General features: G+C 58.9%; 1 protein-coding gene across 1 annotated transcript in view; it reads left to right on the forward strand.

Moving 5' to 3' along the window:
- Positions 1-13,862, forward strand: part of LOC142067233 (voltage-dependent L-type calcium channel subunit alpha-1S-like) — a 39,497-nt gene that overhangs the window by 23,780 nt on the left and 1,855 nt on the right. Inside the window, exons 15-36 of the mRNA XM_075115688.1 lie at positions 310-517; positions 848-968; positions 1,459-1,573; positions 1,699-1,792; positions 2,571-2,640; positions 2,878-3,010; positions 3,284-3,413; positions 4,147-4,206; positions 4,822-4,928; positions 5,361-5,448; positions 5,712-5,819; positions 6,667-6,719; positions 8,698-8,804; positions 9,047-9,131; positions 9,880-9,947; positions 10,531-10,592; positions 10,759-10,799; positions 11,056-11,149; positions 11,733-11,817; positions 12,389-12,501; positions 13,089-13,256; positions 13,617-13,706. Coding sequence (XP_074971789.1) covers positions 310-517; positions 848-968; positions 1,459-1,573; positions 1,699-1,792; positions 2,571-2,640; positions 2,878-3,010; positions 3,284-3,413; positions 4,147-4,206; positions 4,822-4,928; positions 5,361-5,448; positions 5,712-5,819; positions 6,667-6,719; positions 8,698-8,804; positions 9,047-9,131; positions 9,880-9,947; positions 10,531-10,592; positions 10,759-10,799; positions 11,056-11,149; positions 11,733-11,817; positions 12,389-12,501; positions 13,089-13,256; positions 13,617-13,706 — 2,200 coding nt within the window. The remainder of the gene's footprint in view (positions 1-309; positions 518-847; positions 969-1,458; positions 1,574-1,698; positions 1,793-2,570; positions 2,641-2,877; positions 3,011-3,283; positions 3,414-4,146; positions 4,207-4,821; positions 4,929-5,360; positions 5,449-5,711; positions 5,820-6,666; positions 6,720-8,697; positions 8,805-9,046; positions 9,132-9,879; positions 9,948-10,530; positions 10,593-10,758; positions 10,800-11,055; positions 11,150-11,732; positions 11,818-12,388; positions 12,502-13,088; positions 13,257-13,616; positions 13,707-13,862) is intronic.

Here is a 13,862-nt window from a genome sequence, read left to right on the forward strand (position 1 = left end):
TCTGGCACCAACCTGCTGTGTGCTCATGCCCCTTCCCCATCCTGCCTGCTGGTGCCCCGTGCAGGCAGCAGGGTGTCTTGCCTGTCACACCACTCCTGGATCTTCATTTCTACCTCCTGGGGCCTGCCTAGAGCAGTCCAAGTGCCCAGCCTGTGAGCGGTGCTGGTTCAGAGCCCCTGTTGCTGGGTTGCTGGCACATTCCCCTGGACCAGACAGTCTGTTCCCTGCACCTACCTACCCCTACCTGATCCTGCCCACAGCCTTCACCCTCCTTCACCTCCCACACACTCCTGACTTTCTTCTCCCCAGGTATTGGACGTCCCTGAGCAACCTGGTGGCCTCCCTGCTCAACTCAGTCCGCTCCATTGCCTCGCTGCTCCTCCTCCTCTTCCTCTTCATCATTGTCTTTGCACTGCTGGGCATGCAGCTTTTTGGGGGCAAGTTTGACTTTGAGGACATGGAAGTGCGGCGCAGCACGTTCGACAACTTCCCCCAGGCCCTCATCAGTGTGTTCCAGGTATGGGGCTGTGGGAAGTGCAGCAGGGGGCTGGGGGACGGCGTGCGGGGAGTCTCGCCTGCGCTGTGGGTCTCCTGGCACGAGCTGGGGCTCAGGGGGATGTGGGGCTGTGAGAGGTGATATGGCTTTGAGGCAGGAGCAGGTAAGTGCAACTGGGGTCACGAGCACTAGTGCAGGTGCAGGGCTGGAGCAGGGAGGTGGGGTTTGGCCAGGGGGCTCTAGGGGCCATGAGGGTTTGGGGCTGGAGCCGCGAGGGCAGGATTGAGCTGTGGGGTTCTGCCGTGCTCTGCTGCGGGGGCTCTTGAGTCCCTGTTTGTGCTCTGCTCACAGATCCTGACTGGAGAGGACTGGAATTCAATCATGTACGATGGGATCATGGCCTATGGGGGCCCATCCTTTCCCGGCATGCTGGTCTGCATCTACTTTATCATCCTCTTTGTTTGTGGGAACTGTATCCTCTGCCTGCGAAGCCAGGCCCAGGCTCCCTGTACCCAGCCCCATAGCATCAGCTAAACGGGGCTATGCAGGGGGGGAAGGGGAGCTTCCTTAAGCTTTTCAGTGCTTGCCTTAAGCTTTTCAGTCCTGAACAGCAGGGGATCATACCACAGGCTTCAGGGCTGGCACTGGTAGTGGCTGAGGTCCGGGGTCTGGAGGAAAGCACCCCACGGGGCAGGTCTGGATGACTGGCAGGCACAGATTCAGCCATCGGTCAATGCAGTAACAGGACTGAGCTGGAGGGACTGAGCTAAGGCAGAGAGAGGGCGGCCAGCCCAGAGCTCAGTACTCGCAAGGATGGGTGCAGGGTTAGGGATCACCAGCCAGGGTTGTCTCAAGGGCTCAACTGCAGGAAGGTTTCTCAGGGCACCCTGGAGACCATGGGCAGCTCTGGCCACATCCTCCAAACATGAACCGAGTTAATGCCCTTACTGCTGTCCCTCCAGATATCCTCCTCAATGTCTTCCTGGCCATTGCAGTTGATAACCTGGCTGAGGCCGAGAGCCTGACCTTAGCCCAGAAGGCCAAAGCAGAGGAACGCAAGCGGCGGAAGATGTCCAGGTGAGTGCTGTCGTCCCTGGCAGCGGGAGCTCCCAGATCAGGTGCTTTGGTGCAAGGGCACAGAACGGCATTACCCGTGACCCTGCCCAGAGTTCAGTTCCTGCTCTCCCCTCCTCTCCATTCAGAGGTTACCCAGAGAAATCTGAAGATGACAAGCAGATGCTGGCAAAGAAGCTTGAGCAGAAAATGAAGGGAGAAGGGATTCCCACAACAGCCAAGGTCAGTGCTGGTGGGGCTGAGCCTTGGGGAGCTCCTGGTGGGGGACCAGGCTCCTCGTCCCCCCATCCAGAACTGACAAAGGCCTGGAGCCAGCCTGCGTCTGGACTCTTCTGGGCCAGAATCGCTCCTCACTGTAGCATCCTCTGGTGATGGGGGTTCTCTGGGCCCAGGCAGGACATGTTGCCTGGTGAAAAAGGTCCATTGCTGGGGATTCTCTTCCTCTGATTCATTTCCTTGGCCACAGCCAGTTGTAGTTGTCAGTGGTTGAGACGGGCACTGGTGCACACCAGTGTGGAGGGGAGCAGAGCAGGTCAGCAGCACCCCATACCTCCGTTACGTCCACACCAGCAGCCCCTGAATGCAAAACCCTCTGTACAGCTGTGCTGACTGTGTGCTGAGCTGCCTCTTATAAGCATCTGGCCAGCAGCTACTTCCCTGTTCATTTTCCAGAGATGCCCATGGGAACTCACCCAGGAATCACCCCATGTCTTATTCCACCCATGGTATAGGTGCCTGGCCCCAGGTTCTTGGCCAGCACACATTCCCCTGTCCCATCCTCTCGGTATTGCTCTTTGCTCAGATTGCAGCATCCCTGAGGTGTTTCCCCTCACCCTGCCAGGACTCCATGTGCTGGGTGCTGTACAGGGCAAATGCAGAGACGCTGCTTGCCCACATGACGGAATTCCAAGATGACAGGGTCTGGCCAACGTGCAACATTTGGCAGCAATACTGGCACAGGCGGTTGCATGTCCTCCTCTCTGTCTCTCCCTTGTTTCAGTTGAAAGTGGACGAATTTGAATCCAATGTCAATGAGATCAAAGACCCCTACCCTTCTGCAGACTTCCCAGGTAAGATGTGTCCGTGTCAGGGAAAGCTGGGGAGGCACTAGGGAGGGACGGTTCCAGCACCCTGGCTGTGTGAGGAGCAAAGGATGTGGTGACCCTCTGCCTGCCTCGGGGTACTGAGGTCCTTCTGGCACAGATGCCAAATAAGGATCACAGGATCAGAGGATTGTCCATAAGGTCACATTCCCTCTCTGTCTCTGGGGGATTCTTTCCTTTTGCCTCCTCGTGGCCACCCTGCAGGTGATGATGAGGAAGATGAGCCTGAAATCCCCCTGAGTCCTCGGCCACGTCCACTCGCAGAACTACAGCTGAAAGAGAAGGCCGTGCCCATGCCTGAAGCCAGCTCCTTCTTCATCTTCAGCCCAACCAATAAGTAGGCACTGACCCTTCTCCCTGCCTTGTGGAGCCAGGCCTGGCCCAGGTACTTCTGGCACCGACCCTTCCCAGTGGGGTCCTGCTGGTGTGTAACAGCTGGCTCTGAAGGGAGCCAGCTCACTGGGAAAGGTCTTCTCTGTGGAAGGGCTGGCACAGACATCCCTTCATGCCTTGGGCCTTCCTGTCCTCAAGGTTTAGCCATAACCCTCTTCCAGGCTACCGTGGCCCTCTGGCCCCTCACAGCATCTCATGCCGTTTCTGTCCCTGGCAGGTTTCGGATGCTGTGCCACAGAATTGTCAATGCCACCTGGTTCACCAACTTCATTCTGCTCTTCATTCTGCTCAGCAGCATCTCGCTGGCAGCTGAGGATCCCACCCGGGCCGAGTCCTTCCGCAACCAGGTGCCCAAGTAGCTGTGAAGGGTTGGGATGGGTGGGGGAGACCTCATGGAGACACCCAGCTCCCAGGTAGGCAGAGATCCGCTTGCCAGATGTCTTGCCTAGGCAGGTAGCTGTGATTTCACGCCTGCCTCTGCGAGGGCAATACACTCTGGGAGAAGAGCCTGGTTCTGTTGTCCGTTCAGGGCACAGCTGGGACAAGTTTTTACTCCTCCATGTCTCAGTTTACTTCTGGGTGAAGAGATCCACCTGACAGGGAGTGCGAGATTACCTTGGTTCAAGGCTTACTGGGGATTGGGATGTCTCCAGTCTGGACCGCTGGTGTGTGCAGCACCCTGAAATGCTGCTGGCATGGAGCAGTGGGAGCCACAGGTCTAGCCACACAAGGCACAAATGGTTCTGCACCCGTGCAGTGTCTAGCAGGGACTGGGGGGTCTTCCCAGGGCACTCAGTGTTTTTGGGCATCAGATGCTTTCGAGTGAATCAGGTCAAGCCTCGCTCACTTGGAAACGGAGAGCGTGGTCCCAGGCTGCAGGCTGGGTCAGGCGCTGGGGAGAATCAGCAAAGCTGAGGAAAGTTCAGGATTCTTCTTGGCACTGGGTTTGCAGGCTCTGTTGAGCTAGATGGGCTCCCCAGTCCACAGAGTGGGGGGCAAAACCAGTGCCAGGTTGTTTGAACACACTGGAGCATTTCATGTCACCCAAATCTCATCTGGCTCTGGTGCTTCTGTCCCCAGATTCTTGGATACTTTGACATTGGTTTCACCTCTGTCTTCACAGTTGAAATAATCTTGAAGGTGAGTCCCTCTGCCCCGTGGCCCTGGCTGTGTGCATGACCCAGCGCATGGGTATAGACTGTTCTGGCCATGGGCATTCATGCTCTTTCAGCACAAGCTTGAGGTCCCAGTGAAGCGAACGTGCTGGCTGATCCTCGTGTCCCCAGAGTTCATGCAGTCTAGGTGGTGCTTCACCTGCCCCAGTGGCCACGTGTCCCTCCAGTGAGGTCAGGCAGCCAAGTCAGCTGTGCTGTGGCACAGGGACAGATGGGCCATGGCACCAGCATTTCAGTTCTGACATGCCCTTAACAAAAACTTTGAGAAAGAGGAAGCAATGGAAGCCTGTGGAGTAAAACAGTAATTCAAGCAGCTGCTGCATGTTGCTCCCACTCCAAGGCTCTTTACTCTTCTCCTCTTTATGACCTCTGAATGACTGGGAAGTGTTTTGTCTCCAGCCAGTACGGTATAGAGGATTCAGCTTCCTGCCTGGCTGCAGAGGCAGAGGCCTGAGCAGGATAGGGCGCTCAGGCCATGGAGCTGTGAGAAGCCCCTCATGCCTTGTCCGCCCCAGGGCTGTGGAGGGACCATGTCCCCAAGCCCTGCCTGGCCTCTCTCCTAACTCCTTCTGCTCCCCAGATGACAGCCTATGGTGCTTTCCTGCACAAAGGCTCCTTCTGCAGGAACTCTTTCAATATCCTCGATTTGCTGGTGGTCGCTGTCTCCCTCATCTCCATGGGAATCGAGTAAGCACCTCCACACTTCGCAGGGTGGGCACTGGTCTGTTTAGCCTGGCAGGGCAGCTGGGGTGCTGCAGCTCTCTGTGCTGGATAGAGAAGGAGCAGCAAGCCCACGGGCCGGACATTAGCCCATGTGTTAGTGTCCATGAGGTCATGCTTAGGGGGACAGGGCACGGACAACTGGGAGGCAGGGAGGCAAACTTCCTGAGTGTCAAAAGGGAAGATCTGGGTAGGAATTCACCTTGGAGCTGCTTTCTCCAGCTGCCTGTGTCCCTTGGCCTTATGTGGGGTGGTGGCTTAGCGATTTACGCGTGTCTCTGCCATCCCTTGCGCCTCACCCCCTGGTCCCAGCCTGGCCTCCATGGCTGCTTGGTGGGGCTGTGCCAGGCTGGCCTGGGCAGGGGAATCGCCCCATCGCAGCTCTACCTTCCTCCTCAGGTCCAGTGCCATCTCAGTGGTGAAGATTCTCCGGGCGCTGAGGGTACTGAGGCCTCTGCGAGCCATTAACAGGGCAAAGGGGCTGAAGGTAAGAGGGAGCCTGAGGCTGGGGTCCTCGGTCCGTGGGAGTCCTCATGAGAGGTTATGTGGCATGAATCATGCCCTGCGGGGTTTGCGGTGCCAGGAAACCAATTCCCACTCCCCATCCGTGGAAGGGGTCTGCCCCATCCCACTGCTCGCAGCAGGCTTCCGCTCTTCCTGGGGCCCATCTGTGCAGTGATAGGGTGTGGGACACGCAGCAGGGGCTTGCAGCAGGCATGCTCATGTGTGCACTATCATCGACCTCTGCAGCACGTGGTCCAGTGCGTGTTCGTGGCCATCAAGACTATCGGTAACATTGTGGTCGTCACAACGTTGCTGCAGTTCATGTTTGCCTGCATCGGGGTCCAGCTCTTCAAGGTGAGACGTGTCTAAGGAGGGCAGGAGAGATGTTCTGCTCAGGTGTATCCTAGACATAGCCCTTGGGGATGATGTCTCCCAGTGTTGAGGTCAGCACAGGCTGTACTATCTGTGCTCCGCAAGAAGACCTGCCTGCACTAGACCTCCTGGCAGAAGACCCTGCAGTGGGAGGAGGGCAGGAAACACCCAGGATACTGTCAGGTCCAGACAGCACATGTAAGGGGTCTGGCTGCCTCACCCCACTTAGTGCCTCAGTTTCCCCTTTTGAAGGCAGCAAGTGCTTCTGACTTCCCCTGCGCTTTGGATGCAAACTGTTTCCTTTTTTCACAGCACCGCTCTTGCTCTCGGGGCCTTGGCTGTTCCAAGGCAGAGCTGGCTCTGGCTAAGCTCAGCTTTGTTCTAATAATTGAGCTTAAATTCCCGGCTGGCATGGGGAGAGCTTTCAGGACACCCTGCAGACTGAGCAGACTTGTCAGCATACCTTAATTTTTAGTTAATTCTAGGGTTACCGCTTTCTTCCCTATTTTCCAAATAGTTGGCTCCCAGATAGGATGAACTAGGTAGGTCTCAGCTCAGGGCTCTGGAAGATTTGTTCCCAACACTAGGCAACATTTACTTGTCTCAGCCTGGGATTGACCCCAAGGTCTGCCATGGCTCCTGCAACACCCTGTGAACTGGGTTGCATTGGCATGCAAAGCAGGGAAGCCAGCGGTGGTGAGAGGCAGGGGCCAGAGTTAGCACAGAGGCAGCGTAGGGACTGACTGTGGGCTGTGAAAAAGTCAGAACTCCCCAGGGCTTCTGAAGTCACAGCAAAATCGTAGCCTCTTCTGATCTCTGTTAAATGCAGGGCAAGTTCTATAGATGCACAGATCCATCCAAGATGACGGAGAAGGAGTGCAGGTAAGAGCTGTCTGCAGCTCAGCCCCAGCAGGGCAGTGGCCAGGGATGGGAGGGGGCCACTTGTGTTCCTGCATGGGGATGTTGCATCCAAAAAGTGGAGCTGAAGCCTCATGCTGTTCTCCCTCACCAAATCAGAAACAAGCACAGGGCAATCTCCCACTCCCAGGGACCAAGGAGCCCTGGGCCAGTGCTGCAGCGGGTGGGCTGACGGTGGCCCTGCCTGGTGACCACTGCATCGCTTCTGCCGCATCAGCTACGTGGATGGGGACCCCACACAGACTGAGCTACAGAAGCGTGTCTGGTTGCACAGCAACCTCCACTTTGACAACATCGTCTCAGCCATGATGTCGCTTTTCACTGTCTCCACCTTCGAGGGCTGGCCAGAGTGAGTCTGGTGGAGCACGGGGCCTGCTGAGGGACTGGTCTGTGCTGGGAGCAGGTCACTGCCACAGGCCTTTACCATGGTAAAGAAGGAAGAGCTGCCCAGGCTGAAAGCAGGGCTAGCCATCCTGGCAGTGGCTGTGGAGCTGACAAGGTCATCAGCAGCCTTGTCCCACTTTTGTTGGATTTGGGATGTCCCAGGCAGAACCAGCAGGGGCAAGAAAACAAACAGTCCTTGCTAACCAGATGTACCGCTGGGCGCCTGACAGCACATTCCGGTCTACTGGCCCTTTTTCTTCTTGGCCCGCGAAAGGGTTCCGAGAGGAGAACCGCTGCTGGAAGCGGCTGTCTCGTGGGGCAAGAGCAAAGCCCCCTTTCCAGCACCCTTTCTGGTTTCCCGGGGGTGCCCAGGAGAGATGGAACCCTGCCCGGCAGGCCAGGCCAGGCAGCCGCCTGGCACGGGAGCGTGGCAGGGTTCAGCGCGCCCACAGGCACGGGCTCCCAGCGCCTGGGACAGCAGCAGCCGCTCTGCCCCTCCCGGCTCAGCCCTGGGGAGCCCCAGTGTGACGTCAGAGCCACCACTGTGAGCTCAGAGCTGGCCACCCGCACAGCCCTGTGGCGCGTGGGGCAGGAGCCCACAGATGCGTGTGGCTGTTGCCCGGGCAGGTGCGCTCCTGCTGAGAGGCGGCAGGCACGTGGCTGCTACTGGAGCTGGTTTTGCCTGGGCAGGCCACGCTTGCTGGGGCTGAGGGGGAAGAGCTGAGCGGGGAGCCTGCCTTGGCCCAGAGATGGCGAGGAGAAAGGCCCCCCAGGGAAGACACCAAGGGGCCTCCAAAGGCTCCGTTGGGATTAATGCCAGACAAGAGCTGGCAGGGGAGGCAGCGGGGCCGAGCTGCTGCCAGGCCAGCAGGTATGAAGTGGGCTGCTCCTGCCTGGGGCGTCAGGTTGGGGGGGTAGCAGGGCCGTGGCCCAATGTAGTCAGTGGCGTCAGAAGCCAGTGTGCAGCAGGGGCCTTTGGGGAGGGGGTAGCCTTGTGCTGCAGGGGTCAGAGCCCACCCTGATGCACAGGCAGATGTTGCTGCACAGGGAGGCCAGCCCCTGGGACCTGACACTGCCCCCGCCCTTGGGATGCTGAGGCAGGGACCTGCCTGGCTGTGGTGGGGCAGCTGTGTGGGGAGGAGAGGGGTCGGGAGAACGCCAGTGACCAGGGAGGAGGTGGGTGGCCCACGATGGGGGACAGCAGCCTGTGCCCTCTCCCCAGACAGTCACCGAGAGGTGTCTGCGAAGGGGCAGTTGGTGCCAGGGAGCAGGGAGTGACGGGCTCAGAATAGGGCTGTGCTGCCGGGTGGGCGTCCCGAGGCGGGGGACTGCTGCAGCCAGCTTGCTTCCTCTTCTCCCACTGCAGGCCTGTAAAGCAAAGGATGGGGAAAGGAGAGGGACGAGGGCCTGGAAGTAGCCCGGCTGTGCTGCCCTCTCTCGCTGCTGCTGGGACAGCCCGTCCTCTGTCAAGGGCCTCTGCTCAGGCTGCTCCTGCCCGCCTCGGCTCCCGTGGCGTGGGGATGGTGGGCAACCGGCATTTGTCTTTTTCCTCCCACAGGAACCTATGCATGGAGTTGGAGCTGGTGATGGTCCCTTCTACCTCAGCTCCCTGCTCTGCCACGCAAGGGCCTGCCAAGTGGCGCAACAAGGCCACAGGAATTGCAAGTAAGCTCAGCACTGCTGCTTGCTGTGAAGTCCCCTGGGGTGAACTTGGAGAGCTGCGCTGTGCCAGAGCTCTGGCCAAATGTCACGAGAGGCAGGAGAAGTGCAGGCTGCCCCAGGGAGGGAGGGAGTGCGTAGGACTGGGTGCCCGCCTTCCCGCAGGGAGCTCAAACACGTGTGGCTGGGCATCCTAGAGAAGAGACCTCAAGAGACAGGCCTAACTTTTCTCTTGCTTTTTTGCCCAGGGGCGGTCCTCAGCCTGGCTTGGCATCCGGCAGGTGCCCTTGTCTCCCTGTGGAGACATCTGCTGAGCACATGCGTCTTTGCCAGGTACGTACTACCTGTTTCTGCTGTGGTGGGGGACGGGGGGAGAAGGGGAATGTCCCTTCCCCCAAGCAAGGGGGAGAGCAGAGGGTGTTCCCCACCCAGCAGCGCGGGGCTCCTGCTCGTGCGCCAAAGTTTGTGCGGTGCCCGTTCTCGGGGAGAGCCAAGAGCAAAGCCCCTTGGCAGCCCCACTCCCAGGCGTTTGCCGGAGCCCCAGAACCCTCCCGGAGATGTAGTAGGACAAACCGCCGTGTAGCCAGAAGCTCAGGAGCACAGCCAAGCCTCCGCAGGGCAAGGGTCTTCCCCAGCTCTGGCAAGAGACCACACAGGTCTGGAAGGAAAGCCAGACAAGGCCCCTGCGCTTCCCAGCTGTGCGGAGAAACACCCCTAAGAGCAATCTGTGTGACTGCAAGTGAGAACAGGCCTGCTCTCTCAGCCAAAGAGAGAGAGCAAGGTCCACACCAGAAGAACTACTGAAAAGCAGTCCTCATTTGCTCAACCTCTCTACTTCCCTGCATGATTTTCATTCCCTTTCGGAAGGTGCTCCTGGAGCCCTTCGTTTGGGGAAGATCTGCCGGCAGCGTTGAACAGCGTGGACAGAAATCGTGTTCGTGCTGGGCGCCAATCTGTCAGCTCTCTGTCAGTAGCAGGCGTGCAAAGCAATGGCTTTAGGGCCTGAGGAGGGAAATCCACGGGTGAGGGGGTTTGCCCAAGACTTGCAGCACTGACAGCCACAGGACTCCCTCTTTTCCAGGCAAAAGATGGGCCCGCAGAGCAAGAGGTTCCTGAAAGTCTTCTTCCTGTGGCTCCCAGTGGCTCTGGGTGAGTTTTCATGAGCAAACACAGCCTGGCTGTGCTGGATGCCAGCTTTCCTTTTGGGCCAGTATGTGTGAAACGCCCGTGGTGCGGGTGCGTCCTGAGGAGGTCCTTGACTGGCACTGGCGTTTGGACTACCGGTAAGACTGGTAGCCTCCCAGCTGTGCTGCTGCTCTGGCCACTGGGCCAAATGGCTTGCTTAGTCTGCAAGTCTGCGAGAGAAGGGCGTAGCTCTTTCCAAGCCTGAGCTGGGGATTCCCAGACGGGAGGGGCCGTGCAGGGGGACCCATGGAGAGGTACCTCTCCTAGCCCATGCAGCCCAGCCTCGGTGCTCACCGAAGCAGTGAGGGGAAATGGGGAGTAGCTCTGGGGCACCGAGCACACCTGAAGGCCACGGCTACGCAGTCCCCTCAAGCCTGGGCTGATGGCTTCCGGTCAGAGGCGCGTCCTCTCTCTGCACCCCACGTTCCCCACCTCCTCAGCTCACCTGCTGCCCAGCCCCAGGGCACCAGGCAGGCGACAACGCAGCTGCAGGGGGATGGCTAGCAACTCCGCTAAAATAACCGTCTCTCGGTGATGTGAATTGCAGCTGGTGCTTACTGCGCGACCTCGCTGCCGGTGTGGACAACGCAGGCAAAGGGACTGATAGAGGTCAGTGACTCGTTGCTGGCAGTGGCTGGAGGAATCACAGGCTGTGCTGCTGCCACGCAGGCTGACCCAAAGAAGCGGCAGCTTGTGCCTTCCTAGGGAAGCCTCTCCTGGGAAGCCGCGGCAACTCTGGTAGCAGATGCTCTAATGGAGCATTTTTCCCTCCCAGGAGCTGACACGTGTGTCGTCGGCAAACCTGAAGATGCTGTGGTAAGAGAGGTTTCCTGAGCTGGAACTGGTTCTGTGCAGAAGCGTCAGCCGACCTCGTGCTACCTGCACTCACTTTCCTAACAGCCAGGGCTCCCGTACTTCCCTCCTGCCTTTGCCTTTTGCTCAGCCTGGTGCGGAAGGGAAGCACTGGCAAAGCAGGGAAAGCACACGTGTCTCTCTCTCCTCTTGCTGAGCTCAGACGCTCCCCAGAGGCGATGGGCCGCTCTCTGACCAGATCGGCTTTCCTGTCGTGCAGGAACTTGCCCGTTTTGGTGGCGGAGGAAACCCAAAAGACACGCTTTCTGCTGGAGGAGGTGGCTCGGCTGAGGGCACAGATCCGCAGTTTGAAGGTGATCCTGCATTTTGGGGAGGGAGGCTTGGCTGGGCAGAACCCCTGAGAACATTTTCTTCAGGGTTCTTGGTGGGGTCAGACTGCTGACTGCAGCAACCCAGCCTTTGCCCCAGCAGCTTGCTGGGTGAGCTTCTGCACTGCACAGGCCCCTCTCCAGCCCCAGTGTAACAAGGCCACTTCAGGCAGCAGAGGACTCCTGAGAGCCTTTCCTAGGTGTGCCGGTGCCTCTGGCTCCTCTGAGCAGGCTCCTGAGGCGGTGGTGGGACCCAGGCACACGTACAGTGCCAGCCATGGCTTACAGGGCCTGAGCCTCTCCCCCTCCTGACTTGGAGAGCACAGAGGGTGTGGACGGTGGTGTGGGGACCCACATCAGCACACCTTGGGGTCATGGCCATGGCCATGGCCACAGATAATCTTCCTAGTCCTCACGGCTCACGCCAGCAGCAGAGAGTCTTGCAGCTCTGTGGACAAGGCTTGCCTTGCCTTCCTGACACTGACCCTTTGCCTCTGCGGGCACTAGGAGCCATGCTGCACTGCCTGCTGATGTGGTCCTTTTCTGTGTTGATTTCTGGCGTTCCCAGGAAGCTCAGGAAGTGAACCAGGCAGCGTCCAAGAAGGCTTTGGGTGCCTACGTCGAGATGTCTGACTGGGCCCTGGAAAGCTCTGGTATGGACACAAGCAGCCCAGTCCTTGCCCTGCGCTTGCCCGTAGCACTCCCCAAAGGAGCCCATGCTCCAGGCGCTGCTCTCCAAAATGGGGCAGCTTAAATCCTTCACGGGGTCCAAGAGCAAGGCTGTGGCAGAGTGGGTCGCTCAGACTCCCTCCCAGTCAAGCCCTTGGTCTCCACACAGGTGCCCTTGGCGCTGCCCCCGCACGTCTTCCTGTGCTGATGGAGGGGCTCTGCTCCTCTGCGCTGCATTTGCAAAGGGAATGGCTGGGCCGTCCTTTGCTGCTCATGCTCCAAGCCCTCAGCTTTGGTCTGCTGTCATGCTCGTGGGCGCCTGCAGGCTCCCAGAGCCCTCAGACCTTCTCCTCGTGGTGCTGTGAGAGAAGCACTCACCAGGGATGGGGCTGCCGTCATTGCTCTGTGCAGCTGGGCACCCCCCCGCCCCCAGCGTGGTGATGAGGACAGGACTGACAGACGTGGAGCTGGACGGCGGCGTCACAAATACTCCTGAGCACCAGCTCCCTTCTAGTCTGCGGCCTCTAGCAGTCATCTGCTCTCCCTTCCTTACAGGTGCCACCATTGACAGGCAGAGAACTTCCGAGACCTACGACTGCCAAGAGAATTGGGGCTGCAGGGTTTTATGGTTCTTCCGCGCTGCCAAGCCTCCTGAGACTATTTTGCAGGTATCGTAGCAGAAATCTTCAGGGAAGGTGTCCTTCCTTCCTGAGAAGTTGGGGACTGACCTCAGGGGCTCTCCCCTCAGGCCAGTGGTACTGGTCAAGCCCACCGTGCTGCTCAGGTTCCGGACACCAAAGCTCTCACACAGGGCTGGGCTTGCTAGAGATCCGTGGTTCCCCTGGCGAGGTGAACAGAGGTGAACTGCTGCATCTTGCCCACAGTCCTCTGCCACAGCTGGGTGAAAGCCTTCCTCCCTGGCGACCCTGGTTCCACACTCACCCCTAAACTGTGCCTTTTTGTGGGCGGAAGGTGGCGGGTGCCCTGCAGAGCCGCTGGGCAGGGACGTGTTTCTGCGCAGGCCTGACTACGATGCTTTCGTAACCACTCTTCTCCTCTGCTCCCTAATACTGAGACCCCCTTTGTCAGGCAGGGCAGGGGGCCTCCTACTTCTGTCCAGTTCCTCACAGGCGCCTCATTTTCAAGCTGAAATAGGCCCCACAGACATGCTGGCGCCTATGCTTCGAGCTACATGGGCAGTGGTGTTGGCCCCAGTGCTCTCTCACACTTCACTGCTGTCGCGTTCTGGTTGCAGGCGGATGTTTCCCCAGGAAACTGCTGGCCTTTCCAAGGGCATCAGGGCCAGGTGGTCATCAGGTTGCCAGCACGAGTCCATCTGACTGCCGTCACTGTGCAGCACATCTCCAAAGACGTGTCTCCATCTGGGACCGTCCTCAGCGCCCCCAGAGACGTCGCTGTCTTTGTAAGTCTCTGCTGGGCCCTTCTGGCGGGCATCTGGCCCTGGGGCAAAGCCAGGACAGGGCCCTGCTTGCTTTTGTGCATCTTCTGGGGTTTGTGTCCTGATCTCTCGCGAGCACTGCAGTGCCCTCGCGGGACGCTTCAGGGGCTCGAGAGGTTTCATCCCTCTTAAGGTTTGTTCTGGCCAAGCACCTCTGGGTTCTTGACCAAATCTCAAAGCGGAGACTGAGCTCCACCATACCCGGTGCTAGGCTGCTGCTCGAGCCCCAGGAGAGGGTGGGTGGATAACAGGGCTGAGCCAGCGCGTACCTTGCCTCTCTGTCGGGATGAGTCTGAGCGGCTCTCCTTGTGCTTTGCCCCTGAGGGAGTGGATGCGGACGGAGAAGAGGAAACTCTCCTTGGGACGTTCACGTACAACGTGGCAAAAGAGGCTATTCAGACCTTCCCTCTGAAGGTACGCTCCACGCACGGGGACGAGATGCCAGGGAGCACAGCAGGTTTGCCTACAAGTCCATGGAGGAAGGGCACGCATGCTTTCTTTTCTCCCTGGGCAGAGGGGCCCGGGCCACCGTCATGAGAGAGAGACCTGCGGGCTTGGGAGGGCTGAGTA

This window comes from Phalacrocorax aristotelis, chromosome 21 (genome assembly GCF_949628215.1).
Source record: "Phalacrocorax aristotelis chromosome 21, bGulAri2.1, whole genome shotgun sequence".
NCBI lineage: Eukaryota > Metazoa > Chordata > Aves > Suliformes > Phalacrocoracidae > Phalacrocorax > Phalacrocorax aristotelis.